Below are 17,763 nucleotides of genomic sequence, written 5' to 3'. Positions count from 1 at the left end.
AGGGCTTTTTTTTTTTTTTTTTTTTTTTTTCAGGAGGGGGTCTTGGTTGAATGCGCTTGCAGAAGTATCTACTGCCTACTCCAGAGAGGCGGTGTCGTTGATACCAGCCGCGGAGGTTACCCGTCTCCGCTCGGAAGGGAGCTCTCGAATGTCCACTCCGGGGCCCATAGGGTGTGACCGACGGTACATCGGGAAGATCTTATAGAAAGGAACAGTCAGCTTAGGGCCAGTGGATTACGGTTCTGCATGACCTTGCAGCGTACCTTGGTGTTTGACCATCCCAGGCGGAAGGCCGCTTCGTGAGCAAACAGCTCACCAAATCCCAGCATCAAGCCGTTCACAAAGGGAAGGAATAGGTTGATAGCCGCGCCGCGGAGAATACCCCAGAGAGTCGGTGGGTGGTAGAGGATCATGGGTGAGCTAGAGGTAGACGGAGGAGAAGATGACATCTCGTGGTTTGCCGAGTAGTTTTCCGAGTCAGAGGGGACTGTCATGGTCGAGTCGTAGAGGTCGACGTTGGAGCCGGCCGCATCGGAGGCCATGGCGGGCAGGGATTGGAGGCTTGAGTGCCAACAGAGTAGATAAGATCGTAGATGATCGGGGATTCCTTGTGGGAGCGGACCAGACTGAGCTGCAGTCAACAAGCTGCTCCTCGCTGAGTGCCGGTGGGTACGTGCATTATGTCAGCAAATCGACCCCATAAATTGAAACTGAATATTTGGGAGATCTATGATAGGGTCATACTTATCTTGGTTAAATGCCTTCGTAGATGAATTCTAACCATTCTTTGAATCTCACATTATTTGAGAAGAGGTGGATGAAGAATTTTATACTGATTGCTATTCACACTGATAGTCAGAGAAAGTACATAGACTAACTTACAGTGTAGATTTGGCCAAATTTGACAGGAGACGACACGAATAAAGGATATGTGTTTCTCTCAATATTTGCGTATTATTGGGGTTGTGACTAAATTTGACAAATATTTCTCACGGTAAGATGATCTAGGCACGCGGTGACAATGAAGCAAGTTTCCGGGCGAGCTTCGAGGGCAAATCAGAGCAGTAAACCGTGATCTTAGCCATGAAAAAGCCTTTTGAAGAGCAGAGATTGCCTAAACTGAGATGCCCAACTACACTTAGCCCCTTTCCTGAAGCGCAGTCAAGTAAGTTATAGCCCAGCCAAACCGATAATATAAAAAGGCCTTCACCTTTAATTCGTCGGTGCTCTTCCACGCAGTGTAGAGCTGTTACTATGCCCCTTATTGTGCCCTCCCATTATATCCCTTCAAATGGCTTCGGAAACGTCTGAGGCGATAGTATATTCCCGATTTGGCTGTAGATCTCATGTCAGCCTTAGGCGCCAAGGGAGCGGAAGATCCTGGCCTCCGGCTGACCAATGGCAGTGACGTACCTACCGCGGTGTTGATTTGGCCCATCCAACCTAGTTTGTTGTACTCTCACATTTCTCCAATCTCTCACCTTGTGCACCTCACAAACAACCTTTCTTTCTGTGCCAAAAAGCACATTTATCCCCTACGGAGTCTCGCTATCCCCGGAATTCATCTGCCGAGCTCAATCATGGAACCTAACCCCGCAGAGCACGACGAGGTCGTGTCTCAGTTCTGTGCTATGACGGGCACTCAACCTACAGCGGTAAGCTTCGTGTTATTCTCAATTCTCACGCGCCACTGACATTCTTCTGTTATCATATAGGCCCTAGCGTACCTCGAAGCAAACCAGTGGGATATGGAAGCCGCGGTGACTGAGTTCTTTACGGAGCAGGATGAGGCTCTGCAAGGCATGAATACTGGCGGTGGTAGGCAAACTGGAGATTCACATGCAAGCGAAGCAGCTCCGGGTGGCCGGACTCTGGGCGGGCAGATGCCCACCAACCCTGTTATGTCATCCGCATCTACATCCTCTACGAAACGTGCCGCGCCGAAGAAGAAGTTTGCGACATTGGGTGATGTCTCCGGCGGAAATGACCATAGTTCCTCAGAGTCTGACGACTCTGGGGAACGGGATTTTTTCACTGGGGGAGAGAAATCAGGCTTGGCCGTGCAAAAGAATCCGGATGACCTAAAGAAGAGCATTTTCGAAAAGGCCCAAAAGTAAGTTCAACCCAATTCATGCAGCTTTACAATATTACGATACTGATTTCTATGAACAGGAGTAGACCCCAACGTACAGAGGAGCCCGAGGAACGTCCTTCGCACTTCACCGGCGCTGCCCGCACCCTGGGTGGTGACGATGCGCCGAGCCGGGTGATCGATGATCCTACCGGACCGGTGCCGCAGCGCCCCCAGCGTGTCCAACGGACTCTCCATTTCTGGGCAGATGGGTTCTCGGTGGATGATGGTGAACTTTACCGCTCGGATATTCCCCGCAATGCCGAGATCCTCGAAGGCATCCGCCAGGGCCGTGCCCCTCTCGCTATTATGAATGTCGAGGCCGGCCAGGAAGTCGATGTAGAGCTGAAGCAGCATGACGAGAAATACGCGAAGCCCAAGCCCAAGTACAAGCCTTTCTCGGGCGCCGGTCAACGTCTTGGCAGCCCAACTCCCGGCCTTCAGAGCCAAGCTTCTACGCCATCATCTACCACTCCCGCGCCTTCTACTAGCGACGCAAAGCCGACGCATGACGTGGATGAATCACAACCGATTGTCACTCTCCAGATTCGTCTGGGTGATGGTACCCGTTTAACCTCTCGCTTCAACACCACCGCCACCATTGGCGACGTCTATGCATTCGTCTCTGCTGCGACTCCGGACGGCCGAGACCGTGCCTGGGTGTTGATGACGACTTTCCCCAGCACTGAGCTCAAGGACATGGACCAAGTCCTCGGAGATATGGCTGAGTTCAAGCGTGGAGGTGTCGTCGTCCAGAAGTGGACATAAAACCCCTCCATCTAATTTGCTTTCTTACTGTGGCTCTAACAAAAGTGAGCGTAGGGGGCACATAGACTCTTACAGACCAATTATGACCGTTTATGGATCCTGGCGTCACCACGTCTCCTAGCTAAACCAATGACGCCTATCAACAAAGAATATTTCAATATTTCAAAAAACTGCAATCAAATCAAATCAACAAATACTGCCATTATGTTGCATTGTAGAAGGGTCCATCCACAGTGCGTGCTTTAGTCAGAGCCCGATTGATAAGCATCCGAACATCGGCCTCCCCACTCTTAACAATCGCCATCGATTCTACACTTCAACTGAACATTAATCATACCTCAGAAATGCCTTTAGAAGGAGTGAAGAACATCGTCCTGGTAAGTCCTCCCTGCCAACCCCCCAACGCGCCAATAACCCACCGCCGCAAAAATTGCCCCTCACACCTTATCGATAACGGCGAGTGTGCGCATTGAAACAAGTACCACTTAAGTCATTCCTCTTTCGCAAAGGCTAACTCCCTCCTCGCAGGTCCTTTCCGGCAAAGGTGGTGTAGGCAAATCCTCCGTCACCCTCCAACTAGCCCTTGCTCTCTCCCTTCAAGGCAAATCCGTCGGAATCCTCGACATCGATCTAACAGGCCCCTCAATCCCGCGCCTCGTTGGCCTCGAAGACGCAAAGATTACCCAATCCCCAAATGGCTGGCTACCCGTTCCAGTCCATGATGCAGCACCCCAATCGGACTCATCACCTGCGCGCGGCTCTCTCCGCTGCATGTCTCTAGGCTTCCTCCTCCGCGACCGCGGCGACGCCGTCATCTGGCGCGGACCTAAGAAGACAGCTATGATTCGACAGTTTCTGTCGGACGTCTCATGGGGCGAAACAGACTACCTGCTCATTGATACACCGCCTGGTACTAGTGATGAGCATATTGCGTTAGCCGAACAGCTTCTTACGCTCTCGACTGCGGATGCCGCGACTGCGGCGCAGACAAATGTGCCGAGGCTTTATGGTGCAGTGCTTGTGACGACGCCGCAGGCGGTCGCGACGTCGGACGTGCGCAAGGAGGCGAACTTTTGTGTTAAGACGAGTATTCCTGTGCTTGGGGTTATTGAGAATATGTCTGGGTATGCTTGTCCGTGTTGTGGGGAGGTGAGCAATCTCTTCTCAAGTGGTGGGGGTGAGGTTATGGCGCAGCAATTGGGGATTCTGTTTATGGGAAAAGTGCCGGTGGATGTTAAGTTTGGGGAATTGGTCGAGGGTAAGATGGAGGATAGTGACGAGGAGGATGAGGAGGATAAGGAACAGAAGGAGCAGCCTGGAGCTCCTGAGGAGCCGGATTTGAGACCTCTTGTAGAGAAGTATAAGGAGGGTTGGTCGTATCCTCGTTTCGAGGAGTTTGCAAAGACTTTACTTGGGGGTGTGGAGAGCACTGCTGGGGCGTCTTAAGATGCGTCTGGAAAAGTTTGTCGATCTATCTAGCGATCATGAGGGTTGATTGCATTGCATTAAGCATTCATTACGGCGTTGCTTGCTTATACCAGGCGGATTTCGCGAGTTTCTACAAGGCAATGAGAATAAGTTCGCATGAATCTTATCGATAAATTGCAACTGCTCGGATATCATAAGTTAGTCGTTATACATTCAAGTCATAATTATCATCTTAGATCCTCGTAAATCGTGATAACGTGCACAACAAGAAAAGCGCACATCCAAAAAGGCTTACACAGCTTGCGAAGAGAACCTGTCCTCAGCAGATTGTTCCAGCATAGCTCGTAGTCGGCCTTCGGCTGACTGCAAAGCCGGGCGGGACTCTGGTCCTACAATTCGTGCAGACCATCTTAACCAGCCAAGTAGAGAGCGAATGGACTCCGGTATGCGATCGTCAAGATTGAGCTGGTCCACGGACAGAACGGATGGGTCGGTTTCTGTGTTTCTCTCGCCTGCCTGTGCATCAAGATGAAACTCAGAAACAACAGCCGGGGTGACAATATTTGGAGAAAAGTGGTCATCTTGGCTAGAGGTAATATTCATCGCTAAAAGATCTCGACCCGTGTTCTTGGGTCTCGAGACAAACTCTCGAGAAGTGGGTAATGGAGCGACGTCCAATTCCGGGGAATTCACATAACTCGCCACGGCAGCGGAAGTTGAAGCATTTAGCTGCGCTGATGGGCCTGAGACAGTTGTACCGTTGCGTTCCAGCAACGATGCGGCCTGTCGGAGATTCTCAAGGTACCGATAGAAGGTGGAGGGATGCATATCACGGTCAGGCTCTACGAGACCAGGATTATCGTCGAAGATAATCAAACTCTCATCGGCGCGCCGTTCGTCAGTTGAGCTGGCTTCTTCGACGGGAACGAGGCCGCTTGCTGGAGCGCGAATCTCTCCCAGCGGCGCTATATGGCTGCCATACTCATTGGCGAGACTTAGCTTGCTTCGTCCGCAGATCTCGGCAATCGAATCCAAGGTCCCCTGTATATCGGGCTCGATGGCCTGCAGTATGCTTTCAATACTGAAATCCTTATCCGACGGGGGCGGCGGACCCGGTGGACGGGAGGGAACCGAGCTCTTGGGGCCGGAGAATGGGAAGAGGCGGCGTGGAGACATGGTCGACTTAGCTGTCGTGTCTTCGGCATTGCCAGAATACGATCTGACCAATACCGGCTGAGTTGGTGTAGTGGGGTGTCGTTCAGGGAGAGTATTAGCCGGTCTGTCTCTTCGGGAAAAAGGTCTTGAATCTCCGGTCATTTGGCGGGGGGCGATACATGGGTTGATGTATCTGGATTGTCTACGGACTCGTAGTGCCGCCAGCTGGCGTGGTGTGAGGGGCCTACATCACCGGGAGACGCGTAGGACGGGGACAGTCGGGGCCATCCCTGTCTACTGAAGGAGGACAGCCGGCTACTGTCCCAGCGCGCGGATAGGGGGTCTGGATCCATCGGCCAACTTCGAGTCAAGGACAGCGCAGAGCAGGTGAAACCCCGCTCGGCACTCCAGTGTATGCGGGGCGCACCCGAATACTCACGAGAAAAGGTGCATTCAAGTCGCAGGGTGCATGTGCTTGTGCGTTGTCTATGCGCTGGCAATGTCTCAGCAGACAAAAGAAGAGAGGTGCAGGGAGTCGGGAAGTTTGGAGGTTAGAGGTAAGCAAGTCAGAAGTTAGCAAGTTAGCAAGTTAATCCAGAAAGTCGCAGGGGAATCAACAAACGCCAAGGCCGACACGCTTGGGGTCAAGCTCCACCACTTGTCCGCTCTTCACCTCTTCTTGATTCGGCCACGCCATGAACCGATTTAATGTACGTTGTTGCATTGTTGGATTGGTCTTGGAAATCCCCGCTAATTCCGTTATAGTTTGGTGACTCTGACGAGTCGGCTTCCGACTTTGACGAGGACTCTTCCGGCTTGCCTTTTCCCCAACCGCTAGCTCGAACGTCCTTCCTGGCCCCCGACTTCGATCCTGCCACGTTTCTGTCGACATTAACCAATCGACACCAGAGCCTCGAGGACTTGAGGCAAGAGCTGCGCGGATTGGAACAATACCTGAATAAGGAGTTGCTGGACCTAGTCAACGAGAACTATCAGGACTTTCTATCCCTGGGGACCGCGCTTCGGGGTGGCGAGGAGAAGGTCGAGGGTGTGAAAGTTGGTCTCTTGTCTTTCCAGCGAGATGTACAGTCAATTCGCGACAAGGTTGAGGCGCGGCGAATCGAGGTAGAGGGACTATTGAACGAGAAGCGCCAGTTGCGCACCCATGCGGATATCGGCAAAGACCTGCTGGACTATGCGGACCGAGTGGAGGAATTGGAGCACCGCTTGATGATTTCAGACAGGTCATCGCCCGCCGAGACAGCTCCTGTATCGGACGAATCGGACAGCGAGTCTGATATATACTCAAGTGACAGTGGTGACAGCGATGATGAGGAGCTGGAAGATGGGACGACACCAGTTTCCCTACATCGGCTCGAGCGACATGTCCAGAAATATGTCTTCTTAACCTCCATTGCGACACGAGTGGGCGAGAAACATCCATTTTTAATTGCACAGCATTCTCGTGTGGCCAAGGTCAAGTCGACAGTACTGTTGGATTTAAAGACTGCGCTGGAACAGGCTAGTCAAGCGGGGAAGAAGCGCGACGCGAGAACCATGGCGGTCCTACGTCTCTACGACCTCATGGGAGAAGATGTCAGTGCAATTGCTGCGCTTAAGAATCTTAAGGTATAGATTGCTCTATCTATTCCAAAAAAAAGCCGGAGGCAAGCTGGAGTTGAATACATAGCGTCGGCGTTCAGGTTTGTGGGAGTCTCTATTGAACAGAAATGATACCATGATACACCATGTCCTTTCCTAATAAAACAATAATCTGTACACGCCAATCGAATATAAGACAAGAGGTATTTTACACGCCGGTCAGGGCAGAGGTTTCTGGGGAGTCGTCGGTCTTGAACTCTCCGTTCAAGCTGAAGCCGGAGCCGTGGGTTGAGCTCAGCACCTGGATGAGGAATTAGCAGATGGTGCAACAATGTCATAGCTGAAGCACTCACGACTTCGTAGATCTCCTTGTTGATGCGGTCGTTCAGGCCGGCAGCATCCTTCTTGATCGACTCGATCGTTGTGCGCAGGTTGTCGCGGAGCTGATCCGGGGAAAATCCGAGCTGGCCGATCGGAAGACGGATGACGGCGTCACGCTCACGGTAAACAGTACCTCCTCGGAGGTCCTCGACACGGGATGCGACGTCTTCCACCACAGTACCGGTCTTCACGCTGGGCATCAAGCCACGGGGACCAAGCACGCGACCCAGCGCGGCCTTGTTCAGCGCCGGTAAACTATCGGGATGAGCCAGACACCGGTCAAATTCAATCTTTCCAGCCTTGATTGCCTCGAAGACTTCATCTTCACCGACTAGAACGGCACCGGCGGCAATGGCATCCTTCGCTTGCTTGGACCCGGGAGGGCAGATAACACAGATACGGGACTCAGTTTGAACGGCGTGAGGGAATCGGATCATGTTTCGGATGACGGGGCCGTCTTTCCTTGTTCGCATGCGAATGTGGATTTCGTATTTCGTAACCGTGCTCTCGCGGCCGACTTCCATGGCTCGGATATAGCTGTAGCGGGAACGATGTCAAAAAATGATCGGGGGTCTCAATGGACCTCCTAGGTCCCGTGTAGGCAGACATACCGCATCGCATCACATAGAGCGAATTGCTCCATATCCTTAAGGTTCTTCTGTCGGAACTCTCGTGGACCCTTGCGGTCCGTCTTGACTTCCTTCTTCTTCCCCTTGCCCTTTTGCGCGTTGTTCTTGAAGCCGCGGACTTGCTGGAAAATCGACAAAGCGGGAGTCATTGACTTCTCACTCAGGGATAGGCGGCATGATGAAAGAATGCCGCGTGCCGCAGAGGGCAAAGCAGTGCCGTAGGACGACATGGCTAAACGATGACGGAGTAATTGGTACGACGCTTCACTGCAATTGTTTTCTGCCAACTCTGGTCCCGGAGAAACCTTGAGCCGAGCTGCCGATCGCGATAGAGCGAAGTGACTGCCCCGCCAACTTTTGAAGAGTCACACTTCTCACGATTTCGTGCAAAATGTCCCAGTCTACATTGACCGTGGCCACTCGTGCCAACCACGCGGCTCTGCTGCCCGTGGTGCTCATTGCCACCTCCATCAACGAGGCCCGTCCCACCCCGGTGATCACCATCAACTATGAGGACTCTGCCGTTCTGGAGGAGGGCGAGAAGGCTATTGTCCAGCTGACCACTGGCTCCAGCTCTGTCTTTGGTACTATCCAGGCCATTGAGGAGCTGCGCGCCCAGTTCCCCTATCTTGCTAGCAAGGATCTCAGCCTTGTGAGTTGCCCCGCAATCAACTAAGTCAAGCGAGTCTAACGCATTGCATTTAACAGGAGAATGAGTGGATTTCCCAGCTCGAGTCCTTTACTCCCCTTGACTTCAAGGCTCTCGATCCCGTTCTCCTCCGCCTCGACACCCACCTGCTCTTGCGTTCGTTCGTCGTCGGATACTCCCTCTCCACTGCCGACATTGCTCTGTGGGGTGCCCTCCGTGGCAACCGTATTGCCGTGGCTGCTTTGAAGAAGGGTAACCTGGTCAACTTGACCCGCTGGTACCGGTTCCTGGAGGAGCTATGCCCCTGGACTGCGGCCGCTGTCGAGTCTATCAACGCCGTCGACCGCAAGAAGAAGCTGGCTAAGTCCAAGGAAGGTGGTAGCTACGATATTGACCTGCGCAACACTGACAACGGCGTTGTCACTCGTTTCCCTCCCGAGCCTTCTGGATACCTCCACATTGGTCACGCCAAGGCGGCTCTTCTGAACGACTACTTTGCTCACGAGAAGTACAATGGCACCATGTTGCTTCGTTTCGACGACACGAACCCCTCAAATGAGAAGCAGGAGTTCCAGGATGCTATTGTTGAGGATCTTGCGCTCATGGGCATCAAGCCTAACAAGATGACCTACACTAGTGACTACTTCGATGAGCTGTACGACTACTGTCTCGTGATGATCAAGACTGGTCACGCCTATGCCGATGATACCGACAAGGAGACCATGGCTGCCCAGCGTTGGGATGGTATTCCTAGCCAGCGTCGTGAGCTCTCCGTCGAGGAGAGCTTAGCCCGTTTCGACGAGATGAAGAAGGGCGACCCCGAGGGTCTGCGCTGGTGCATCCGTGCTAAGATCTCCTTTGATGACAAGAACAAGGCCATGCGTGACCCCGTCATCTACCGCTGCAACCCCGCTCCCCACCACCGCACCGGCTCTAAGTGGAAGATCTACCCTACCTATGATTTCGCCTGCCCCGTCGTCGACTCTATGGAGGGTGTCACCCACGCTCTGCGTACCATTGAGTACCGTGATCGCAACCCCCAGTACCAGTGGATGCTTGATGCCCTCAAGCTTCGTGGTGTGCAGGTCTGGGACTTTGCTCGCATGAACTTCATCCGTACCCTCCTGTCCAAGCGTAAGCTCACCAAGCTTGTTGAGACCGGTATTGTCTGGGGTTGGGATGACCCCCGCTTCCCCACTATCCGCGGTATCCGCCGTCGTGGTATGACCATCCCCGCTTTGCGTGAGTTCATTCTCAAGCAGGGTCCCTCTCGCGCTGTGACTCTGTTCGACTGGGCTTTGATCTGGGCTACCAACAAGAAGTACATTGACCCCGTTGCTCCTCGCCACACTGCCGTCGACAGCAAGGAGATCGTCAAGGCCACCATCTCCAATGCTCCCGCTCCCTACACCGAGCAGAAGCCCAAGCACGCCAAGAACGCCGCTGTTGGCAACAAGACCGTTGCTTTCAGTGGCTCCGCTGTTCTCGAACAGGCCGATGCTAAGCTGTTCAAGCCAGATGAGGAGATCACTCTGATGAACTGGGGCAATGCCTTCGTTCGCAAGATCACTTCTGATGCTGCTGGTGTCATCACCAACCTCGAGCTCGAGCTGAATCCCACTGGTGATGTCAAGAAGACCGAGAAGAAGGTCACTTGGCTCTCCACCGACCAGGAGCTCGTCCCTGTTGAGCTGGTTGATTTCGATTACCTCTTGACCAAGGATTCTCTTAGCGAGGATGATGTTCTCGAGGATGTCCTCAACTACCACACCGAGCACCGCGACTCCTGCCTGGCTGACTGTAACGTTGCCCAGCTCAAGGAAGGCGACATTATCCAGTTCGACCGCAAGGGCTTCTTCCGTTGCGATCGGGCCGCCGCTCCCGGTGCCCCTGCAGTCTTCTTCAACATCCCTACTGGCAAGGCTACCAAATAGATATCCAATTTTGCTACATAAAAATGTGCTAAGCGCACGCGCCGAGATGGCGAAGAAGATGTTAATTGAATCAAATGCAGATTATTTACATCCTTTATTATTAACCTTCATCCACGATTATTTGAAGCGGAACTGATAGAATTGTTCACTGTATTGTATACTTATCGGTAGTGAAGACTGAGGAACTGCACAGGGCTGGTTCACATCACGTGCCATTCAATGCCTTTTTCGATCGCTGACTTTTTAGTTAGAAGTCAGGCTTTATAGCCGTTCCTCTTTGTTGCTCTTTTAACTCGGTCTTATCCGGAGACTAATTTTATGGATCATGAACATATGGAATACAAAGCGGCATGCAACTTCAGAAGTCCGGGAGCCAGCGGAATAAGCTCAAAGCATGACGTGGAAGACTACCAAATCAACCCGGGCCGAATCCATGTCTACATCCAGGGGACAATGCATATAGACAACACGTATCATCTGCCATTGTATTTTGCCTAGCTAGAAATTAAGCGAAACTCGTGCTGAGCGGGACTCGACGTGACAGGGAGGAGAGCTCGGCCTACACCAATGGCGCGGAAGAGACCGGGAAAAGAAGAACCCACAAGCTGGGATGGTGTACAACATTCTTGCTCTGTCAAAGCTGGTCAGAACCGCTGTTACCGGCGTTCTCCCGATGGAACCCTGGCGCGAATCCATGGGCGGATGGTCAGCTCGGGCCAACAGTGGCCTGTCACACGTTTCATCCGTGGATGTGAGAAACGGCCCGTTGTTGAGAAGCTTCATTCGGATAGGCTTGATCGTCTTCTACGTCAAGACCCGTCAGGTGTATTCTCGAATCGGTTGTTTGTGCCTTTTTCTTTCCAGGGAATATCTCCGCTGCGTGCCGGCGGCTTCCTAGTCTCGACGTCAGCATGATTGACTCAGGGGGAAAACATAGTGAACGGAAGCTCTCTGCTTTACCTAACTTTTCTGTCGCTTGCAAGTTTCTTAATTTCTAATTGCTGGTGTATTGAGGGGCTGAAGATAGGAAGGGTTGCTTTTTGCTTCTCTCAATCGCTTGCAGATCACCTTCACCTACGTTCTCTCCCTTTCAAGGCATGCTTAATTACCCTGCTCCAATTTGGCTCAATTCGAGTGGTCTCTATTCCCCCAATCAGCCAACATGGCGAGCTCAGGCAATGTAGAGGGAAGCGATGTTCGTCGTGGCTCTCGCATCTCACGCGCTTCTCTGCAGGGGGACTGGGCTTCATTGGACGAGTACGGAAAACTGGTTAAATATGTGTCTACATACCGCGAGGGAGGGGCAGAACTGCAGGAAGAGGGTGATTTTGAATCGAAGCGAATCTGGTATGCGCCTTGGAGGAAGCGCAAGGTCCGTATCAAGAAGCTTGAGGACCAGGCGGGCAAATTCCCCGATGATTGGCTCATTACCGATATTCGAGAGGGCCTCTCGACGCATGAGGTCTCTCAACGACGACAGCGCTCAGGTTGGAATGAATTGGTCTCTGAGAAGGAGAACCCCATTGCCAAGGTCATATCCTACTTCCGGGGCCCTATTCTTTACGGTTGGTAGCAGTATCTTGAAAGCGGAGTAATAGCTGATGAGTGATAATAGTTATGGAGTTGGCGGTCTTGCTTGCCGCTGGTCTGGACGACTGGGTTGACTTCGGTGTCATCATTGGTATTTTGTGTTTGAACGCTGCCGTCGGTTGGTACCAGGAAAAGCAAGCCGCAGACGTCGTCGCCAGTCTGAAAGGGGATATTGCCATGCGCGCCATCACTATACGCGATAGCTCCCAACAAGAGATTCTGGCCCGTGAATTAGTTCCTGGTGATGTGGTATGTTATGTTCATCCATTTTTTCTTTTCGTATCCGCGTATTAACCAGATCCAAGGTTATTGTTGGTGAAGGCTCCGTTGTTCCAGCCGATGCCAAGGTCATTTGTGACTTCAACGACCCCAACGGCTGGGAAGAATTCAACCAACTACAAGAGCAAGGGATGCTGGGTGGCGGCTCTGAGTCGGATGAGGAAGAAGAAGGCGGAGACAAGGAAAAGCCCGCAGCTCCCGAATCCGCGGGAAAGGGTGAAGGGGACGATGCCGGTGGTGAAGCTGAAGCCGAGCAACCCCAGCGTCCGAAAAAGCGTGGCTACCCCATTCTGGCCTGTGACCATTCCGCCATTACCGGAGAGTCTTTAGCTGTGGACCGTTATATGGGAGATGTGATCTACTATACGACTGGCTGCAAGCGTGGAAAGGCCTTTGCCGTGGTTCAGACTACAGCAAAGACTTCCTTCGTTGGTCGTACCGCGAGCATGGTGCAGAGTGCTAAGGGTGCTGGTCACTTTGAAATCGTCATGGACAACATTGGAACTTCTCTTCTGATCCTTGTCATGGCCTGGATTCTGGCGGCGTGGATTGGTGGCTTCTTCCGCCATCTTCCCATTGCTTCGCCGGGACAGCAGACTCTGCTTCATTACACTCTGTCGTTATTGATTATCGGCGTCCCTGTTGGTCTTCCTGTCGTCACCACCACGACTATGGCTGTTGGTGCTGCCTATTTGGCTAAGAAGAAAGCCATTGTGCAGAAGCTGACTGCCATTGAATCTCTGGCAGTATGTTGTGCTCTCTAAGTTCTTGATCGTAGCATACGTGCTAACAGTTTTAGGGCGTGGACATTCTCTGTTCTGACAAGACCGGAACGTTGACGGCCAACAAATTGAGTATCCGAGACCCTTACGTGGCTGAGGGTGTCGACCCTGACTGGATGTTCGCTGTGGCTTGCTTGGCATCCTCGCATAACATCGAATCTCTGGATCCAATCGACAAAGTCACCATCTTGACCCTTCGTGAGTATCCCAAGGCCAGAGAGATCCTGCGCCGTGGATGGACGACAGAGAAATTCACACCTTTCGACCCGGTCTCAAAGCGGATTGTGACTATCGCTACATGCGACGGCATTAGGTACACTTGCACCAAAGGCGCTCCAAAAGCAGTGCTTCAACTCACGAAATGCTCCAAAGATGTCGCTGATTTGTACAAGACTAAGGCTCAAGAATTTGCCCACCGCGGTTTCCGGTCTTTGGGCGTGGCCGTGCAAAAAGAAGGCGAAGAATGGACTCTGCTTGGTATGCTGCCGATGTTCGATCCCCCTCGCGAAGATACAGCACATACAATCAGTGAAGCTCAGAATCTTGGTATCAGTGTCAAGATGCTCACTGGTGATGCGATTGCTATTGCGAAGGAGACTTGCAAGATGCTCGCACTAGGCACGAAAGTCTACAATTCCGATAAATTGATCCACGGCGGGCTGAGCGGGGCTATGGCTGGCGATCTGTGCGAAAAAGCAGACGGCTTTGCGGAAGTATTCCCTGAACATAAATATCAAGTGGTTCAGATTCTTCAGGAACGAGGCCACTTGACCGCAATGACTGGAGATGGTGTCAACGACGCCCCGTCTCTCAAGAAAGCAGATTGCGGTATCGCAGTTGAAGGTGCCTCTGAAGCAGCGCAAACTGCATCAGATATCGTCTTCTTGGAGCCTGGTTTATCGACTATTATTGACTCGATCAAGGTCGCGCGCCAAATCTTCCACCGCATGAAAGCATACATCCAATACCGTATCGCTCTCTGCTTGCACCTGGAAATTTACCTTGTGACCTCGATGATCATTATAAATGAAAGCATCCGCGTCGAGCTCATCGTTTTCCTGGCTCTTTTCGCCGATCTCGCGACCGTGGCGGTAGCCTATGATAATGCATCCTTCGAACTTCGTCCAGTGGAATGGCAACTCCCAAAGATCTGGTTCATCTCCGTCCTGCTGGGAATTCTCTTGGCGCTGGGTACCTGGGTAGTCCGCGGCAGCATGTTTCTGCCATCTGGAGGTATCATCCAAAACTGGGGATCTATCCAAGAAGTGCTGTTCCTGGAAGTGGCACTGACCGAGAACTGGCTGATCTTCGTGACCCGCGGTATAGACACCTGGCCATCAATCCAACTGGTGACTGCAATTCTGGGCGTGGATATCCTCGCCACTATCTTCTGTCTGTTTGGTTGGTTCACTAATCAAGACATGAAGACTGATCCAGCGGATAGTTTTGTGGAAACTACGAATGGTTGGACGGATATTGTCACCGTTGTGCGTATCTGGGGTTATTCTTTTGGTGTGGAGGTTGTCATTGCTCTCGTCTATTTCATGCTCAATCGGTTTAAGTGGCTTGATGACCTTGGTCGTGCCAAGCGGAGCAAAGGTGAGATCAAGATCGAGAGTCTGCTTGGACATCTGGCTCGCTTGACGGTTGAGTATGAGCAGCCTGGTAAGCCGAATGGTAAGTTCTTCCTCGCGGCCAGCAAGGAGGAAGAGGAAGTGGAGTAACGGGAGCATGGAATGTTATGATTAATGCAGTAATGGGTGTGGTTTTCGTGATGAGCGAAAATTGGTCTTTCCATGTTAATGATTTCAACCCGTTTTCGAATACTTAATCCTGATCGGAAAATATCTTTTCTTAATTTTCAAGGCATCAATTGACATTGCTTACATGTTCTGAACTGACTCTGGTTTCTTTTGGAACCGAGTGTCTGAAGCTGAAAGCTTACGTTTGATTTCCTTCAAATTTGAGTAATTATAGATTATGGGTATCAAGGAGAATAAGAGGAAGGAGCACATGAGATAAAACAGTAGGGAGGTTGAAAGGGAAGATGAGAAATGAGAAATGAAAGTCCAACAAAAGAGTGAGAGGACCATGAGTAGATATTTGAAAAACTCTCAAACTACCGCTTTTTATGGCCCATCTGCAAGACAGATACGGCAATGCGCTTGACTCGCCCCAAGGCTGCTTACTGCATTCAATATCCAATGCGGTTGGCACGGCGGAGGTTCTTGGTCAAACCATGGGAAATACCCTTCACAGCGCCATTGGCACTACGAAGACCGTCCAGAAGACTGAAGAGATCACCACTAAGCAGGTTGTTGAGAGTATCAGTAGAGGAGTCGCCGTCACCAGTGGCGGAAGTCGAGCCGCTGTCGGTGTCATTGTCTTCGTCGTCGTCATCCTGCGCGGGTGGCGTAGTAGGTGCGGGAGCAGGCGTAGTGGTAGGCGTCTCGGTGGGTGCAGGGGCGGGGGCGGGGGCAGCCTCAGTCGTGGTCGGCTCGGGCTCGGTGGGCGCAGGTTGGGGTGTCTGAGTCTTGGTGGGCTCGGGTGCGGCCGTGGCCTGGGACGTGGTAGTCGGCGTGGCGGTGGGCTTGGTCTCGAGGGTGGTAGGAGTAGCTGTAGGCTGTTCATCAGGCCCACTGGACGAGGGCCCAGACCCAGATGAGGAGGAAGACGAGGACGAGGACCCTTGTCCATTGGAAGAGAGCGTAGTCTCCGGTGTGTTAGTGGACGTAGGTGCAGACGCCGTGGTCGACGCCGAGCTGGACGACGACGACGAACCGGAATCTCCTTCACCCAGCGCCTTGCGCACGCCCTCAATGAATCCTTCATTTGCGTATGCCTGCGACGCATCCCACATCATCACGCCACCAAAGCTCGAGAACTTCTTGGAGTATTCGACGGCCTCGGCGACCTTGTCGATGGGCACATATCCGGTGCTGGCGGCGGTAGTGTCGGCAGGAATACCAACTAGGACCTTAACATCCTTGTTCTTGGAAACGGTCTTGGCCCAGTTGTCCCACTCTTCGAAGTTGAACTTGGAGTTCTTCTCATTCGTGTCGAAATTGTTGATACCGCAGAAGTTGTTGTAGAACTGAACCCAAACGGCATCAATATCAACAGGGCCGTTCAGAATCTCCTTATCCGACTGGTCAGGGTACGGGCACTGGGGTGCGGCAGTCAAGAAGTATTTCTTGTCGGTCTCCTTGTTCATCAAGTCGCGAAGGGCGTTGGCAAAGGGCGCCATATGCTCGACATTGGCCTCGAAGTCGAAGTCGAAGCCATCAAGGCTGACGTCGCCGAAAGGACGAAGAGCCTTCGAACCATCCTTCTTCGGACCAAAGGTTTCCCAGATGAGCTGGGCTCCATCCTTGGCATCGGCATCTGACTTGAAGCCGCCCTCGCTGTAGGTTGCACCTCCAATCGAGAGAATGATTGTCTTTCCCTTGTCCTGGCACGTCTTGATGTCCTTGCTACTTCATATTAGCAGTAGAACCTTTCGTTCACTCGAGTATACGTACCCAATCCCCGGGCAATTCTTCAATTGTGTTCCTGGAAACACATCACAGTCTGCGCTAGCAGAAGCAAAGTCGACCTGGGGGGCGCCGCCGGGGCCGTTGATCATCATATCAAATGCCATGGGAATGACCTGGTTTGTATGTTAGTATCTATTCATGGCATGCCATATAACTGCTCCGTACATCAATATCTTTGTCTGTAGATTAATTGATTAGCAATATTCAACTGATGGAAGAAATTATACATACTGTCGCAGTAGTAGGAAAGAGCTTGTTGAGGCTGACCCTTCCCTCCAGCGGCTTCTAACGAGTTCTGGCCTGATAGAGAATAATGTTAAGAGCCGTTGTATGCTTCTTGCCATCTTTTACGTACCCCAGTAGACCGCGATATTGCTAGAAGAGTTCAGGTCAAGCTTGGCCTGCACTCCTCCCATGGAGGCGAGTAGCACTGAGCCGGAGAGATATTTCGAGTATCGACGCATGATGTTAGTGAGGCGGTTATTTCACTGGCGAAATGAAAATGTATTAAGTATTAAGTAGTAAAAGAAAAGAAAGAAAGATATAAGGAGTGACGACTGGCCGGCGGTTGGCAGTTGGCAGTTGGCGGTTGGCGACTAAAACGACGGAACAAGAGTACAATCCAAAGGTAGCGTGACCATCGGGGGATCGACTTAAATAGCGGATGTCGAGTTATTTTGCTCACCAGTGTGCATGCCGTTGAGAAAAACAATACTTCCATTTTCTGCGTCATTTGGGGCTCCGGATACTCCAATCGCTTGGTATGACCCACTCCGCCCACGCCAGCATCTATATCAACAAACTTCGCTCTTGGTCGAAAGAAGGGGCTAGCAGGTAGTGATTTACGCAAATATCTGGCGTTGCATTGTTGATTGGAGTATTTTGTGTGCTCAGCTGGG

The 17,763-nt window shown here is 52.0% G+C and overlaps 9 protein-coding genes across 9 annotated transcripts; 5 read left to right on the top strand and 4 right to left on the bottom strand.

The window, feature by feature from the left end:
- Positions 1-75: 75 nt before the first annotated feature.
- N7443_003915 (TOM13-domain-containing protein) lies at positions 76-542 on the bottom strand (the record flags this gene model as incomplete). Its single annotated transcript, XM_056883971.1, has 2 exons — positions 76-198; positions 264-542. The coding sequence occupies 2 exons, from the start codon at positions 540-542 to the stop codon at positions 76-78; spliced, it is 402 nt and encodes a 133-aa protein (XP_056742249.1).
- A 1,038-nt stretch (positions 543-1,580) lies between these two features.
- On the top strand, positions 1,581-2,899 carry N7443_003914 (protein phosphatase regulator SHP1; the record flags this gene model as incomplete). The annotated part of the gene is made up of 3 exons (XM_056883970.1): positions 1,581-1,655; positions 1,716-2,113; positions 2,173-2,899. 3 exons carry the CDS (start codon positions 1,581-1,583, stop codon positions 2,897-2,899), a joined length of 1,200 nt encoding a protein of 399 aa, XP_056742248.1.
- Positions 2,900-3,243: 344 nt separating this feature from the next.
- On the top strand, positions 3,244-4,345 carry N7443_003913 (Mrp/NBP35 family ATP-binding protein; the record flags this gene model as incomplete). The annotated part of the gene is made up of 2 exons (XM_056883969.1): positions 3,244-3,276; positions 3,428-4,345. The coding sequence occupies 2 exons, from the start codon at positions 3,244-3,246 to the stop codon at positions 4,343-4,345; spliced, it is 951 nt and encodes a 316-aa protein (XP_056742247.1).
- A 273-nt stretch (positions 4,346-4,618) lies between these two features.
- N7443_003912 (uncharacterized protein) lies at positions 4,619-5,503 on the bottom strand (the record flags this gene model as incomplete). The annotated part of the gene is made up of 1 exon (XM_056883968.1): positions 4,619-5,503. One exon carries the CDS (start codon positions 5,501-5,503, stop codon positions 4,619-4,621), a length of 885 nt encoding a protein of 294 aa, XP_056742246.1.
- A 674-nt stretch (positions 5,504-6,177) lies between these two features.
- Positions 6,178-7,117, top strand: N7443_003911 (COG2 family protein; the record flags this gene model as incomplete). Its single annotated transcript, XM_056883967.1, has 2 exons — positions 6,178-6,192; positions 6,248-7,117. The coding sequence occupies 2 exons, from the start codon at positions 6,178-6,180 to the stop codon at positions 7,115-7,117; spliced, it is 885 nt and encodes a 294-aa protein (XP_056742245.1).
- A 175-nt stretch (positions 7,118-7,292) lies between these two features.
- Positions 7,293-8,324, bottom strand: N7443_003910 (mitochondrial 54S ribosomal protein uL1m; the record flags this gene model as incomplete). Its single annotated transcript, XM_056883966.1, has 3 exons — positions 7,293-7,385; positions 7,438-8,002; positions 8,077-8,324. 3 exons carry the CDS (start codon positions 8,322-8,324, stop codon positions 7,293-7,295), a joined length of 906 nt encoding a protein of 301 aa, XP_056742244.1.
- Positions 8,325-8,485: 161 nt separating this feature from the next.
- N7443_003909 (glutamate--tRNA ligase GUS1) lies at positions 8,486-10,677 on the top strand (the record flags this gene model as incomplete). Its single annotated transcript, XM_056883965.1, has 2 exons — positions 8,486-8,746; positions 8,803-10,677. The coding sequence occupies 2 exons, from the start codon at positions 8,486-8,488 to the stop codon at positions 10,675-10,677; spliced, it is 2,136 nt and encodes a 711-aa protein (XP_056742243.1).
- Positions 10,678-11,839: 1,162 nt separating this feature from the next.
- On the top strand, positions 11,840-15,052 carry N7443_003908 (putative plasma membrane H(+)ATPase; the record flags this gene model as incomplete). The annotated part of the gene is made up of 4 exons (XM_056883964.1): positions 11,840-12,242; positions 12,293-12,516; positions 12,573-13,292; positions 13,346-15,052. 4 exons carry the CDS (start codon positions 11,840-11,842, stop codon positions 15,050-15,052), a joined length of 3,054 nt encoding a protein of 1,017 aa, XP_056742242.1.
- Positions 15,053-15,522: 470 nt separating this feature from the next.
- On the bottom strand, positions 15,523-17,328 carry N7443_003907 (glycoside hydrolase family 18 protein; the record flags this gene model as incomplete). Its single annotated transcript, XM_056883963.1, has 5 exons — positions 15,523-16,801; positions 16,850-16,977; positions 17,030-17,043; positions 17,096-17,164; positions 17,220-17,328. 5 exons carry the CDS (start codon positions 17,326-17,328, stop codon positions 15,523-15,525), a joined length of 1,599 nt encoding a protein of 532 aa, XP_056742241.1.
- Between the last annotated feature and the right edge of the window lie 435 nt (positions 17,329-17,763).

Source organism: Penicillium atrosanguineum, assembly GCF_028827265.1.
Source record: "Penicillium atrosanguineum strain IBT 20685 chromosome Unknown utg000003l_segment0_segment0, whole genome shotgun sequence".
NCBI lineage: Eukaryota > Fungi > Ascomycota > Eurotiomycetes > Eurotiales > Aspergillaceae > Penicillium > Penicillium atrosanguineum.
Note: the sequence above shows the minus strand (reverse complement) of the source record. Positions and strands in the feature narration are given on the sequence as shown.